Genomic DNA, 12,892 nt, shown 5'->3' with positions numbered 1-12,892 from the left:
CGGTATTTTCCCGGCCCGGGCCTTTTCCAAGTGGTGGCCCGGCCTTGGCTCCCTCTTTAGGGAGTGTCTGAGACCTAAGTCTCCCATGGGAGGAGGCACAAGTACCTCCTCATCTTTGGGACCAACTGTCCCCAGGCCTAGCCACAAGCTAGGCCTCTCTGGTCTGCCATCCCCGCCGCAAGGGGGCAAATGGGAATGACAGTCTTATGAGCTAAAGGCTCGGGCTCAGGCACCTACCCTACCCTAGAAGTAAGGTTAGGCATGGTGTCGATGACAACACTTGTTTATTAACGTTACCTTAAAACTACTTAGAAATATCGTTTTATACGCTTGTGCGCCTTATATGCCAGAAAATACGGTAATCACGTTTCCCAAGCTCTTTATTAACCACTTGATTATCTATCAGAGAATCCTTAATTAACAGAACCAAGTCAGGCAGGTTATTTCCTTTAGTTAAGACACTAACTAAATTTTCTGTCAAATTGCTCCAGTCGATTTGCCTAAAATTAAAGTTTCCCGTTCAATCTATATTTTTATAAATTCAGCGTTATTTTCACCGCAAAAATACTTTTTACCTTATTTTAGCAATGTTATTAGCAACGTTTACGTAATTCTTTGTGATATTCTGGTAAAACATTGTGTTGATGTGTACAAGACAAGTTCCAGACAAGTCCACAGATTCACTGAAGTGAAAGAGACAGTAATTTTGAAGCAAGAGAATGGCACAATTATATGCTGAATCAGAAAATAATTTCGCCCCGTGGCCTGATCGCTCAAGTTCTCGCTTCAGAAGGCGAGGGTCTGCGTTCGATTCCCAGCGAGGGTAGAAACATTGAGAGTATTTCTTTACACCGGTGTTAGTGGACTGGTGTGGGTCGCATCCTGGGACACTGACCTAATTTGCAGGAAATGCTCAGCATAACAAGCGGCTTTCTATATAGTAGTGTGTCATTGATCTCAGCTATGGTCTGTATACCTTGTACATGTACTTGTAGAAATAAAGATACTATTATTATTATTATTATTATTATTATTATTATTATTATTATTATTATAAGAATACGGAGGTGGTATTGCTACTATAATGTGTCCGAAAACAGTTGTATCGTCGCATGATATTGAGTTTGGTATAATAATTAGATGCAGAAGTGGTAATAAAATTGACAGAAAATATATTACACACTACTGATAAATAAAAGGCATTTAAATGCCTCTCTTATTTCGGTGCAAACGAGTATTGAAGTGACGAATCTCAGCGAGGAAGAGGCAGCATGCCAGGGCAGTGCCCGCCCCCCACAACACCATCACACCCCCCATCTTCACCATATTAAGCGGCTGTTCTTCATTCTTCAGGCTGGCAAACACGCACTTAGTGGATCGAAAATTGATCAGATGAGAACTTCGCAGCCAAACAATTCTGTAAGATTCGTAAAAAAAAGGTATATTTATGACTCTAAAGCATACAAACACTGTCTATTGATATATGTTAATAAATATTAACAAAATTGTTCTTTAATGAAAAAGTGATGATGGTTTAGAAGATAAATGCTTGAAATATTGGAATTGATGGGTTCACAAGATTAAGAGAAGCTAAAGAATCAGATGCACTGCTGAGTAGGATGAGAGGCAGCAAGCAGGTGCAGACACAAAAAACCGTCTTCAGGCCAAGTGTCTATCAAAAAGTACAACTGGTAACTAATACACACACAAACACATGCACACAGACACACAGTCATGATCACGACTGTAGCTGTGGAAAATTTTTAATTTTCCGAAACTATAGTGCCTAATAGGTGTTTAATGTGTCGATATGAGTCAAAAATATATTTGACAATAGGATAGAACCAAGAGTTCCCTTTGCGCATGCGCGGATGTGCGGGGGGAGAGGTCGACTCGGGCCATGGGGGAGGCGGGAGTGTTTTGAATATAGTGAGGAGGCTGGGAAAGCATGGAACCAGGAAATTGGCGTTCACGGCGGCCTAAGGATTAATATGGGCCTCACTTCATAATAGGAAGTGTCGTAATTGTTCCTGGTGAAGAGTGAGGGAACGTGATTTACGGGACCACCGTAAAAAGGTGGTAAAATTAGTGAATAATGGTTCGACCGGGTGTGACTGGTGCGTGACCATGGTGTATGTCCAGGGGAAATACCCGTGTGTTAATCCTCACTCATCGGCCTCAGATCTTAATGGAGTGAACTCTAATGTGTATAATAATTATGAGACGTTAAATCATCCTGTGAATGGTAATGTAATCAGTGATAATAACATTAAGTTAAGAGAATGTGGGATGTGAAATAGATCACCCTGCTCCAAGTGAACGCGTGATTCTCGTACCGAGGATAGTGAAACTTTATGGAATCACGACTTCTAAACCGGGACAAACCGACGGATACCTCGTCCTGCTGAAATAAGAACCGTGTCGGTGTAGCAGGACATCGAAATGAGATAGTGAATGGAGGGAATAAGGAGTATCAATCACCCACAGTTAAGTAACCCTTCTAGTTATAGCATTGTTGTGATAGAAACACAGGCCTTATCTCTAGGCTTTATTGAACATAGAATCTTCATAGTACTTCTGCAACAACAAAATATAATGACTAGTACATCTAATAATGGCTTCTACAGGGATGGTGATGTCTTGCATATGTCAAGAGAAAAGTTATAACTACAGGCCACATATTTAAACTCACCATGTAATCTGCATCGGTGATAAACGGATAAAGTAGGAGAGAATCACACACCATATGTTGGTGCCCATGACGCACGCCAAACTGTTGTTGTTGTTAAGGGCCCCTAGAGGTGGTGCAGTATTATCCTGCTGCTGCTCCCCACAGGACCAGTATCACTACAATCTCCCCCTTCTAAAATATCAGAGACAGTAATCTCCCAAACTGTTAGGTGGGCGACGTACACGTCCCGACCTTCGTAGCCCTTGAGCCTCTTCACCAGGTTCGATATTTTCCAGCGGGGTTTGATTAACTGCTGGAGCAGAATCCTCTATTTCCATAGGGGTAGTCTCAAGGGGCTTTCCAGGAGAAAACGAAGCATCTTTCACATCTATTGGTGTATCTTGAGATTCCACACTAATAGGGATTTCAACTGGGGCTAAATGTCTTGTAGATACTGTAGTCTCTTCACCATTTTGGTAGCGAATGTGGGCGTAATGTGGATTAGCTTGCAGGAGCTCTACCTCTTCCACTAAAGGATCCGTCTTGTTCATCCTACGGTGACTCTTCAGGAGAACGGGTCCAGGATGACATAACCAAGTGGGCACGGAGGCTCCCGTAGAGGAACGACGTGAATAGTTGAGGAGTCTTTCATGAGGGGTTGCATTAGTAGCTGTGCACAGCAGTGATCTAATAGAGTGAAGAGCATCAGGTAGGACAGTTTGCCAGTGTTGAACAGGTAGATTGCGCGACTTTAATGTCATTGTAACTGCCTTCCATATAGTACCATTGAACCGCTCCACTTGACCATTGCCTTGAGGGTTGTAGCTTGTTGTTCTGCTGCAGGCAATACCTTTGCTAGCCAAAAACTCCTGAAGTTCGTTACTCATGAACGAGGATCCCCTGTCTGAATGGATATAAGCTGGCATACCAAAAATAGAGAACAACTGTGAAAGACAACTAATAACAGTTGAAGCAGCCATATTTGCACAGGGGAATACAAAGGGAAACCTTGAATATTCATCTACTATGTTAAGGAAATACCTATTCTGATTTGTGCTTGGTAGAGGTCCTTTGAAATCTATATTCAATCTTTCGAAAGGCTGGGTGGATTTTATGAGATGAGTCTTCTCTGGCTGATGAAAGTTTGGCTTGCACTCTGCACATACTCTGCATGCTCTGATCACTTGTCGCACATCTTCCACTGAGTAGGGCATGTTCTTTGATTTGACAAAATGGTACAGGCGTGTAACTCCTGGGTGACACAAAGCCTTGTGGAGAGCTGAGAGTGATTGCAAATCATGACATGCTGCTCCACAGTGGGACCTAGAGAATGCATCAGGTGAGATGTTCTCTTGACCCGGTCGGTACAGAATATCAAAGTCATAACACGATAGTTCCATCCTCCAGCGTAATATCTTGTCATTCTTTATCCTACTTTTGTGCCTCTTGTCGAACATATACATCACGGACCGTTGGTCAGTCCTTATGGTGAAATGTCTACCAGTTAAATAATGCCTCCAGTGGCGAACTGCTTCTATGATGGCCTGGGCTTCCTTTTCTACAGCAGCATAACATTTCTCTGATCCTTGAAAAGTTCTCGAAAAGAAGGCTACTGGTCGTCCTGCCTGAGATAAGACTGCAGCAATGGCAATGTCAGATGCATCCGTTTCCACTTCGAATGGTAGGGACTCATCAATGGCTTGAACTACTGAGTTTTCAATGTCCTGTTTGAGAGTATGGAAAGCGGCTTCTGCTTCCTTTGTCACAGGAAATGTGGTAGCACTCAATGGGTGGACTTTACTTGAATAGTTGTAGATCCATTGTGAGTAATAAGCAAAGAGACCAAGAGTTCTTCGGAGTGACTTTTTGTCTTGAGGCATTGGAAGTTCCCGTAGAGGTCGTAGTCGTTCAGGGTCTGGGAATATTGAACCTCCTTCCACTACATAACCAAGGATGCTAAGCCTTTTAGTTGAAAAAGTGCACTTTTCCTCATTGTAACTGATATTTTTCTTCTTGGCGGCTTCCAAAAACTTATCAAGGTTTGCATCATGTTCCTCCTGGGTCTTGCCACAAATGGTAACATTATCTAAATACGCGTAAGTTCCCATGAGTTGCTCTTCCTGAATGAGTGAATCCATAATTCGTTGGAAGCAGGCTACCCCATTGGTGACTCCAAAAGGGACTCTGGTAAACTGATACAGGCCATCACTAGCCTGAAACGCTGTGTATGGTTTATCTTCATTCCTTATAGGGACTTGATGATAGGCACTCTGCAGATCAATTGTGCTAAACACGTAGTACTGAGCAATTTTGTTCACTGTATCGTCAATTCGAGGTAGAGGGTACCCATCAAGAAGTGTAAATTTGTTGATTGTCTCAGAGTAATCGATAGCCAGTCTCCGTTTCCTATAACCATCTTTAACAACAACAACCTGTGCACGCCAAGGGGAATCACTCGGTTCTATAATACCCTCCTTCAGCAGCCTCTGAGTTTCTTTCTCAATGAACATCCGATCCTCATAAGAATAGCGGCGTGACTTAGCTGATATAGGATTGCAATCCGCGGTAAGATTTGCAAACAGCTTTGGTGGGTCTACCCTTAAAGTGCTAAGTCCACAGACAACAAGAGGAGGCAGTTCACCTCCATATGTTAAGGTGACACTACCATGCAGCTTCTGAAAGTCCTGACCAAGGATAACATCAGAGCACAGTTGTGGCAGAATAGCTAAATGTACATCTTGATAATCCTTTCCATTAACTCTGAGATTTACCTTACAAAACCCTAAGGTCTGAATAGAGAGAGATGTTGATGCCATGGAAACGGTACCTGATGAGTGATGTAGAGTCAAGGAGAGCCGTTTAACTAAGTCAAGGTTGATGAAACTCTCTGAGCTGCCACTATCAACAAGGCCATCTACTTCTGTTCCTTTGATGAATACTTTCACAACTGCCTTTGACAGTGAATTTGGAGTAGCCGCAGAAGTCACTGTTGCTAGAGTCGCATGATCACTGGAATGTGTGGAGGCAGTAGCTCTTGTTGATGCATTAGCACGACATACTTTAGCAAAGTGACCTTTCTTGTGGCATTTATGGCACATTGCTTCACGAGCAGGACACTTTGGACGTGGATGTCCACTCGAGAAGGCTGAGTGGTACTGTATACTTCAGAATTCTTCTGGGCTGAATCTAGAGCTCTTGCCTGGTCAAAGGCAGCGGCTAAGTCGAGAGTTTTATTCTCCAATAAACGCTGCCTTATTATTGGTGATTGCAGGCCACTGATAAAAGCATCCCTGATAGACTCTTCACAATACTGAGCAGCTGTCACTGCTTGGAAGTGACAGTCCTTACCTAAAATTTTCAGTGCTTGAAAGTATTCCTCTAAGGACTCATCAATCTGCTGGCGGCGAGTTGCAAGGCGATAGCGTGCAAAGATTTCATTTGTAGGTTTAATATACTGAGACTTGAGGGTTTTGATAGCATCTTCGTAGGTATTACACTCAGAAATAGCCTCATATATCTTAGGTGACACAAAATTGATGAGCAGACTTAGTTTATCTAGATCTTCTTTAGGAAGGGCTCCCAAGAAGTTTTCGAAAGTCTTAAACCAGTGCTTCCATTCCTGAGCAGCCGTTGATAAGCTGGGGTCACAGTCTAGCCTCTCAGGTTTCAGTAAACGCTCCATGTTGTGATGTAGTCTAGCGCAGGATCACCACCAGGTAGCCCAGGATTCTATGTTCAATAAATTGTTGTGATAGAAACACAGGCCTTATCTCTAGGCTTTATTGAACATAGAATCTTCATAGTACTTCTGCAACAACAAATATAATGACTAGTACATCTAATAATGGCTTCTACAGGGATGGTGATGTCTTGCATATGTCAAGAGAAAAGTTATAACTACAGGCCACATATTTAAACTCACCATGTAATCTGCATCGGTGATAAACGGATAAAGTAGGAGAGAATCACACACCATATGTTGGTGCCCATGACGCACGCCAAACTGTTGTTGTTGTTAAGGGCCCCTAGAGGTGGTGCAGTATTATCCTGCTGCTGCTCCCCACAGGACCAGTATCACTACAAGCATACTGATACTGGCCAGTTAGGTATGTTGTAATTGGATAGGTTATGAGTGATCCAGCTACATCAAGTGACCACCAGAGAATATCTGGTAAGTGGTGAGATTATGTACAAGCGTTTTTCCTTGATGGATATATCCATGTGTAACCTACCCCCCCCCCTTCATTCAGTTACACTAATATAATCTATACAGTCCACAATTAATTAGTAGCACCGTACTTGTGGGTGCTATCCAATCCATACTGGTCTCGGATAGATATGGATAAGATTGTGAGGTCGAAGGAACCACTTGCCGTGACCAGGGGTGGTTAAGTTTTCTCACATGTCTACACGGGGTGACTACGGTAAACAATATGGTTGTCTCCCAATGAGTTTACTTTTAAGCATGTAATGTTGAGGTACACAAAGGTAATCACCCCTAGAAAATTTTCCATAGTAGCAGCCACAGAGGTCTCCCCGAATTTCGATCTTTTTAGGCCTTATTTAGAATCTAGTAGACATCAGTGATAGTGACAGGACTACTGAACAAACAGACAAGTGGGAAACAAGGTTTGCAAAGTGAGAAATGCTTAGGAAAGACCACAATTGTATAGAAAAATTTGAAAGTACTGGGCTTCAGGGGCACTGACCCCCGAAATCCTCTCCAGGTATTGAGTGAGGACCCAGAGGTCTACCAGGCAGGTGGGCACCAGTGTTGCCACTTATCATATAATTCTAAACAACAGCAGGTCAATTGGTGACCCCACAGTGAGTGAGGAAAGTGTAAAGCCAGAAGTTAGTAGTGGGTATGAGAAGTATTACAGTGACAAAATTTATATAAAAAAAAAGACAGCTAAATACGACAACGACGGCAAGGTCAAGGAGCAACCACCACAAACTTTGCTGCCAGACGGGCGAGTATCCCACCTAATTGTGGTATGGTCAGGTATGACAGTTCCAGGTACGCACACACGTAACTGGAAGTTGGGGGTCCACTTTCTCCTATAGTGACCCTAAATACCAGAAACAACTCTTATTAGTATCCAAAAAGGATATTATATATTCGTTTTAAGAAGTGATTGCTCAGTGTGCATATGCTCTGTTCTCACCCATACAACACCATATATATATATATCTATATCTATATATATATATATATATATATATATATATATATATATATATATATATATATATATATATATATATATATATATATATAAGGCTGTCCTCTAACGCTTGAGAGACGTGGATTGAAGCAGCCATGTGGTGGGACACTCTTGCAGACTCCTCCAGTTAACCAGCTCCTCCCAAAGAGCACAAACAGTCCCATTGGTACAAATGAATCATGGAAAGAAATCGCGGGTAAACGCTTCAGGAAAGGACAAAGCTCGTCTCCTGGCAGTGAAGGCACCACATTCAGGGGATTTCCTTCTAGCTGTCCCCAGTTCCTCCGTGGGCACTCGACTTGATTCGACCCGGAGGCAATTCGGATTGGTGTTGCTCTTCTCCTAGTCACCCCCATCCTCACCGAACATAGGTGTATTTGCGGCAGGGCGACAACTGATCAATTCCGGCTTCATGGTCTCATGTGTCACACAGCAGAAGGGAAGTATGCCAGACATGAGGAGGTCAATGACATCATAAAGAAAAGCCTCGCCACAGCGCGTTGCCCAGCTCAACGGGAACCCCAAGTACAGAGATCTGACAGAAGTCAAAAGCGTCCTGATGGAGCCACTGTGCTACCCTGGAAGGATGGTAAGCAGATTGCCTGGGACTACACCTGTGCCACCAAATTGGCAGACACCTACTTGCCATACTCCAAAGCTGAAGAGGGTGGAGCTGTCAGCCACAGCATTTAGATTAGATTTTGCCACCGAAGTGGCTAGTTTATCGTGCACCCCCATATACATCCTGTGGACGGTAGTGCAAGAGCATATGGATAGATAAAAGGCCTAGGAACTAGGTCCCAAAAGGGTTAACAGGTGTACATATAGGTTTTTATTTATCTACATGTCTACAGTTTACTTATCTGTTACAAGCAAATTTAGGAAATAAGACCCAGAAGACCCGCAAATATGAAGACCTTCCATCTTGCTATAACTTCATCCCAATAGGGTCGGAGACCCTTGGAGTATGGGGCAAGTGTGCTCTAAAGTTCCTCAAGGAGCTGGGTGAAAATCTCATCATAGAAACCAAGGACCACAGGGCGACCAGCTTCCTCTTTCAGAGGCTCAGTGCCGAGATCCAGAGAGGAAATGCCTGCAGCATTCTGGGCACGCGGCCCACAGCTGGGGAGCTGGACGAAGTATTCGAGATGTAGTTCTGTGTTGTTATCTATCTTGTTCTACTCCCTATTGTATTTTTGTCAATGTATTTTGTCTTTAAATAAAGTATATACAGAATATAAAATATAAGGGTGGTAGGAGAAAACAATTTTCAAATAGCTTCAGGGAGAACCTTGAGTTTTCCCTGAGGCAAGTTTATTCTTTTCTCTGAGGATGAGGATCCCCAGGACAGTTCTAGAGGTGGTACCTCCCTATAATATATATACATATATATATATATATATATATATATATATATATATATATATATATATATATATATATATATATATATATATATATATATGTGTGTGTGTGTGTCGTGCCGAATAGGCAGAACTTGCCATCTTGGCTTAAATAGCAACGCTCATCTTGCCATATAGGACAAACGAAAATTTGTGTATGCAATAATTTCGCCAAAATCATTCTGAACCTAACGAAAAAAAATATATTTCACTGTGTTTGTTTAGTATTAAATTATTGTAAACAAATCTAAAATGTATTTGGTTGGGTTAGGCTAAAATAAATTGTTCTTGTTAATAATAAGGTTAGGTAAGTTTTCTAAGATTTTTTTGGAGCAAAATTAAAAAATTTACGTTAACATTAATGAAAAAAATATATCTTTAAACCTATAAGAGAAAATTTTAGAAAGGACTTAATTTTAAATGAGTTCTTGCTAATTGACCAGTTTTACATATTCGGCACGACATATTTATATATATATATATATATATATATATATATATATATATATATATATATATATATATATATATATATATATATATATATGTTATTTATTATATAATGTTGCTAATTTTACTGTAAAAAACCTTAAGACGCCTATAACAATTGGTGCCATTTACCGGATACCTCACACAAACATCCCAAATTTCAGTGAGAAATTAAAGTCACTAATAACAGACAAATGAATAAGCACCACCTTCTCTTAGCTGGAGACTTCAACATCAACCTTGGCTTACTAGATGATCAGCCTGTAACTGATTTCATCAACAATATGAACAACACACTTCTCATACCAACAATAACTAAACCAACCAGGCTCACTGAGACAAGTGCAACCATAATAGACCACAGATGGACCAATATACTAGCCCCCCTTAAATCAGGGATAATCACAGGTAGCACTACAGACCACTACCCTACCTTCCTCCTGACAAACATTAGTAAACCACCACTTGAATACAACAAAGTCTCATTTAGACTCCATGACGAGGCCTCAGTAAGGAAGTTCACAGCTGACCTAGAGACTGTTGATTGGCCTACAGATTTCTCCAAGGCCAATGGTATTGATGACTGGACAGACATTTTTCTTAACAAATTACTTAGACTATACAACAAACATTGTCCTATAAAAACAAAACAGATCACAAACAAACGGCTTGGTTGCCCATGGCTAACCAGCACCATTCTGAAATCCATTGACAAGAAACACCAATATGAAAAGCAATATAGACAGGGCTTAATACACAAAGATACTCTTAAACACTATTCATCAGCTCTCACCAAAGTAATAAAAAAAGCCAACAACTATACTACTCCAGTAGATTCACAGACACTAGAGGAGATATAAAAAAGACCTGGAAAACACTCAGATTCTAGGGACCCACAAACTGAGAAAAACCAAGAATATTGTCCTAACTAAACCTAATGAAACACCACTACATCCCACTGACACAGCTAACAAGATAAACGACTTCTTCTCAAACATAGGATCTAATCTCGCCAGTAAAATCCCACATACCAATGCCCATGCCGGGGACTACCTAGATGGAAATTTCCCTAATTCCTTCTATCTTGCACCAACTGAGCCCACGGAAGTCATTGAGATCATAAAGTCACTTAAAAATAACTCGGGGAATCTGTCTCATGTCCCACCATTACTGTACAAGCGAGCGGCCCATGTCCTTTCGCATGCTATTTCATTACTTTTTAACAAGTCAATAGAGACTAGCACCTTCCCGAAACTACTCAAGATGGCAAGGGTTACACCAATGCATAAAGGTGGTGACCCTACAGACTTAAACAACTATAAGCCAATATCTAACTTACCATTGCTATCCAAAATCTTTGAGAAACTCGTGCACAGGAGACTGTATTCATTTATAACGGCTCAAAACATACTCAACCCCTGCCAGTTTGGATTCAGGAAAAATAAAAGCACTAATGATGCAATCATAAAAATGCTAGATCTGCTTTACACAGCATTGGAAAATAAGGAATATCCACTAGGAATTTTTATTGACCTAAGAAAAGCTTTTGACACAGTAAACCACGACATCCTACTCCACAAACTTGATCACTACGGTATAAGAGGCCATGCGCTTGCTTATTTCAAATCTTACATTACTAATAGGTATCAGTACGTCACCATTAAAGACACAGCATCAGCAACACGGCCACTTGATACTGGAGTTCCGCAGGGAAGTGTCCTTGGTCCCCTGCTCTTCCTCATATACATCAATGACCTTCCAAACGTATCCCAACACCTGAAACCCATTCTCTTTGCTGATGACACGACTTATGTCATCTCTCACCCTAATCTTGCCACCCTCAACACCATTGTGAATGAGGAGCTGATTAAAATATCGACTTGGATGACAGCCAATAAACTTACGCTTAACACTGACAAAACCTACTATATGATGTTTGGTAGCAGAGCAGGAGATGCACAAATTAACATTAAGATTGACAACACTCTAATTACCAGAAATAATGGGGGAAAATTCCTAGGCTTATACCTTGACAACAACCTGAATTTCAGCACCCATATCCAGCATATAGCCAAAAAAGTATCCAAAACGGTTGGGATCCTCTCCAAGATACGATACTACGTGCTGCAAAATGCCCTTCTCACACTATACCACTCACTTATTTATCCATACCTCACCTATGCTATTTGTGCTTGGGGATCAACTGCAGCAACACACCTAAAGCCAATAATAACCCAACAAAAAGCTGCTGTAAGAATAATCACTAAATCCCATCCCTGGCAACACACCCCCCCACTCTTCATAGATCTAAACTTACTCCCAGTTCAGTACATCCACACTTACTACTGTGCAATCTATATCTACAGGGCCTTAAACTCTAATATCAACCTTGACCTAAAACGCTTTCTTGATAGTTGTGACAGAACCCACAGGCATAACACCAGACACAAACATCTCTACGACATTACCCGTGTCCGACTAAACCTTTACAAAAATTCAATGTATGTCAAAGGTCCTAAAATCTGGAACACCCTACCTGAGAACTCTAGAACTGCAGACACATTCTTCACCTTCAAAACTACCATTAGAAAACATCTTATCTCCCTGATACACCCCGTCAACTAACTACACGAATACCACCTGGTGGTTCACACTTACATTCACTCACTCATTTGACCATAAACAGAAATATTAATCTCAGTCTTAAAATAATGAATCCTGTGATACTCCAATACTGAAACTATGTACTGTGCCAAAACAAAAGCATTCACATTGCTAAACTCATAAACTAGTATTTAGTCACTTAGCCATAATACCAACTTACCTCATAATTTGTAATATTTTACAATTAAGAATAAAACTAAGTCTGCCCGAAATGCCTAGCCATGCTAAGCGTTCTAGTGGTACACTCTGTAATCACAATTTTACTACATGTAAACCAAACAATAACCAAATTTCTGTAAACTCAGCATTGTAATCCTTATAGAGAATAAACTTTGAATTTGAATTTGATTTTGAAAAATAAAAAAAAAATTTTGAATCACTTCTTACCTAGAAATTAGAGATATATCTTAAGAGGAGAACACTATACCGTCTCAAGA

The 12,892-nt window shown here is 41.0% G+C and overlaps 1 protein-coding gene across 1 annotated transcript in view; it reads right to left on the bottom strand.

Moving 5' to 3' along the window:
• Positions 1–287: 287 nt before the first annotated feature.
• Positions 288–12,892, bottom strand: part of LOC138853184 (uncharacterized) — a 48,731-nt gene continuing 36,126 nt past the window's right edge. The window contains exon 6 of the mRNA XM_070088493.1: positions 288–1,417. Within this exon, the coding sequence (XP_069944594.1) occupies positions 1,204–1,417 (214 nt within the window). The 3' untranslated portion in view covers positions 288–1,203. The remainder of the gene's footprint in view (positions 1,418–12,892) is intronic.

This window comes from Cherax quadricarinatus, chromosome 24 (assembly GCF_038502225.1).
Source record: "Cherax quadricarinatus isolate ZL_2023a chromosome 24, ASM3850222v1, whole genome shotgun sequence".
Lineage (NCBI taxonomy): Eukaryota > Metazoa > Arthropoda > Malacostraca > Decapoda > Parastacidae > Cherax > Cherax quadricarinatus.
Note: the sequence above shows the minus strand (reverse complement) of the source record. Positions and strands in the feature narration are given on the sequence as shown.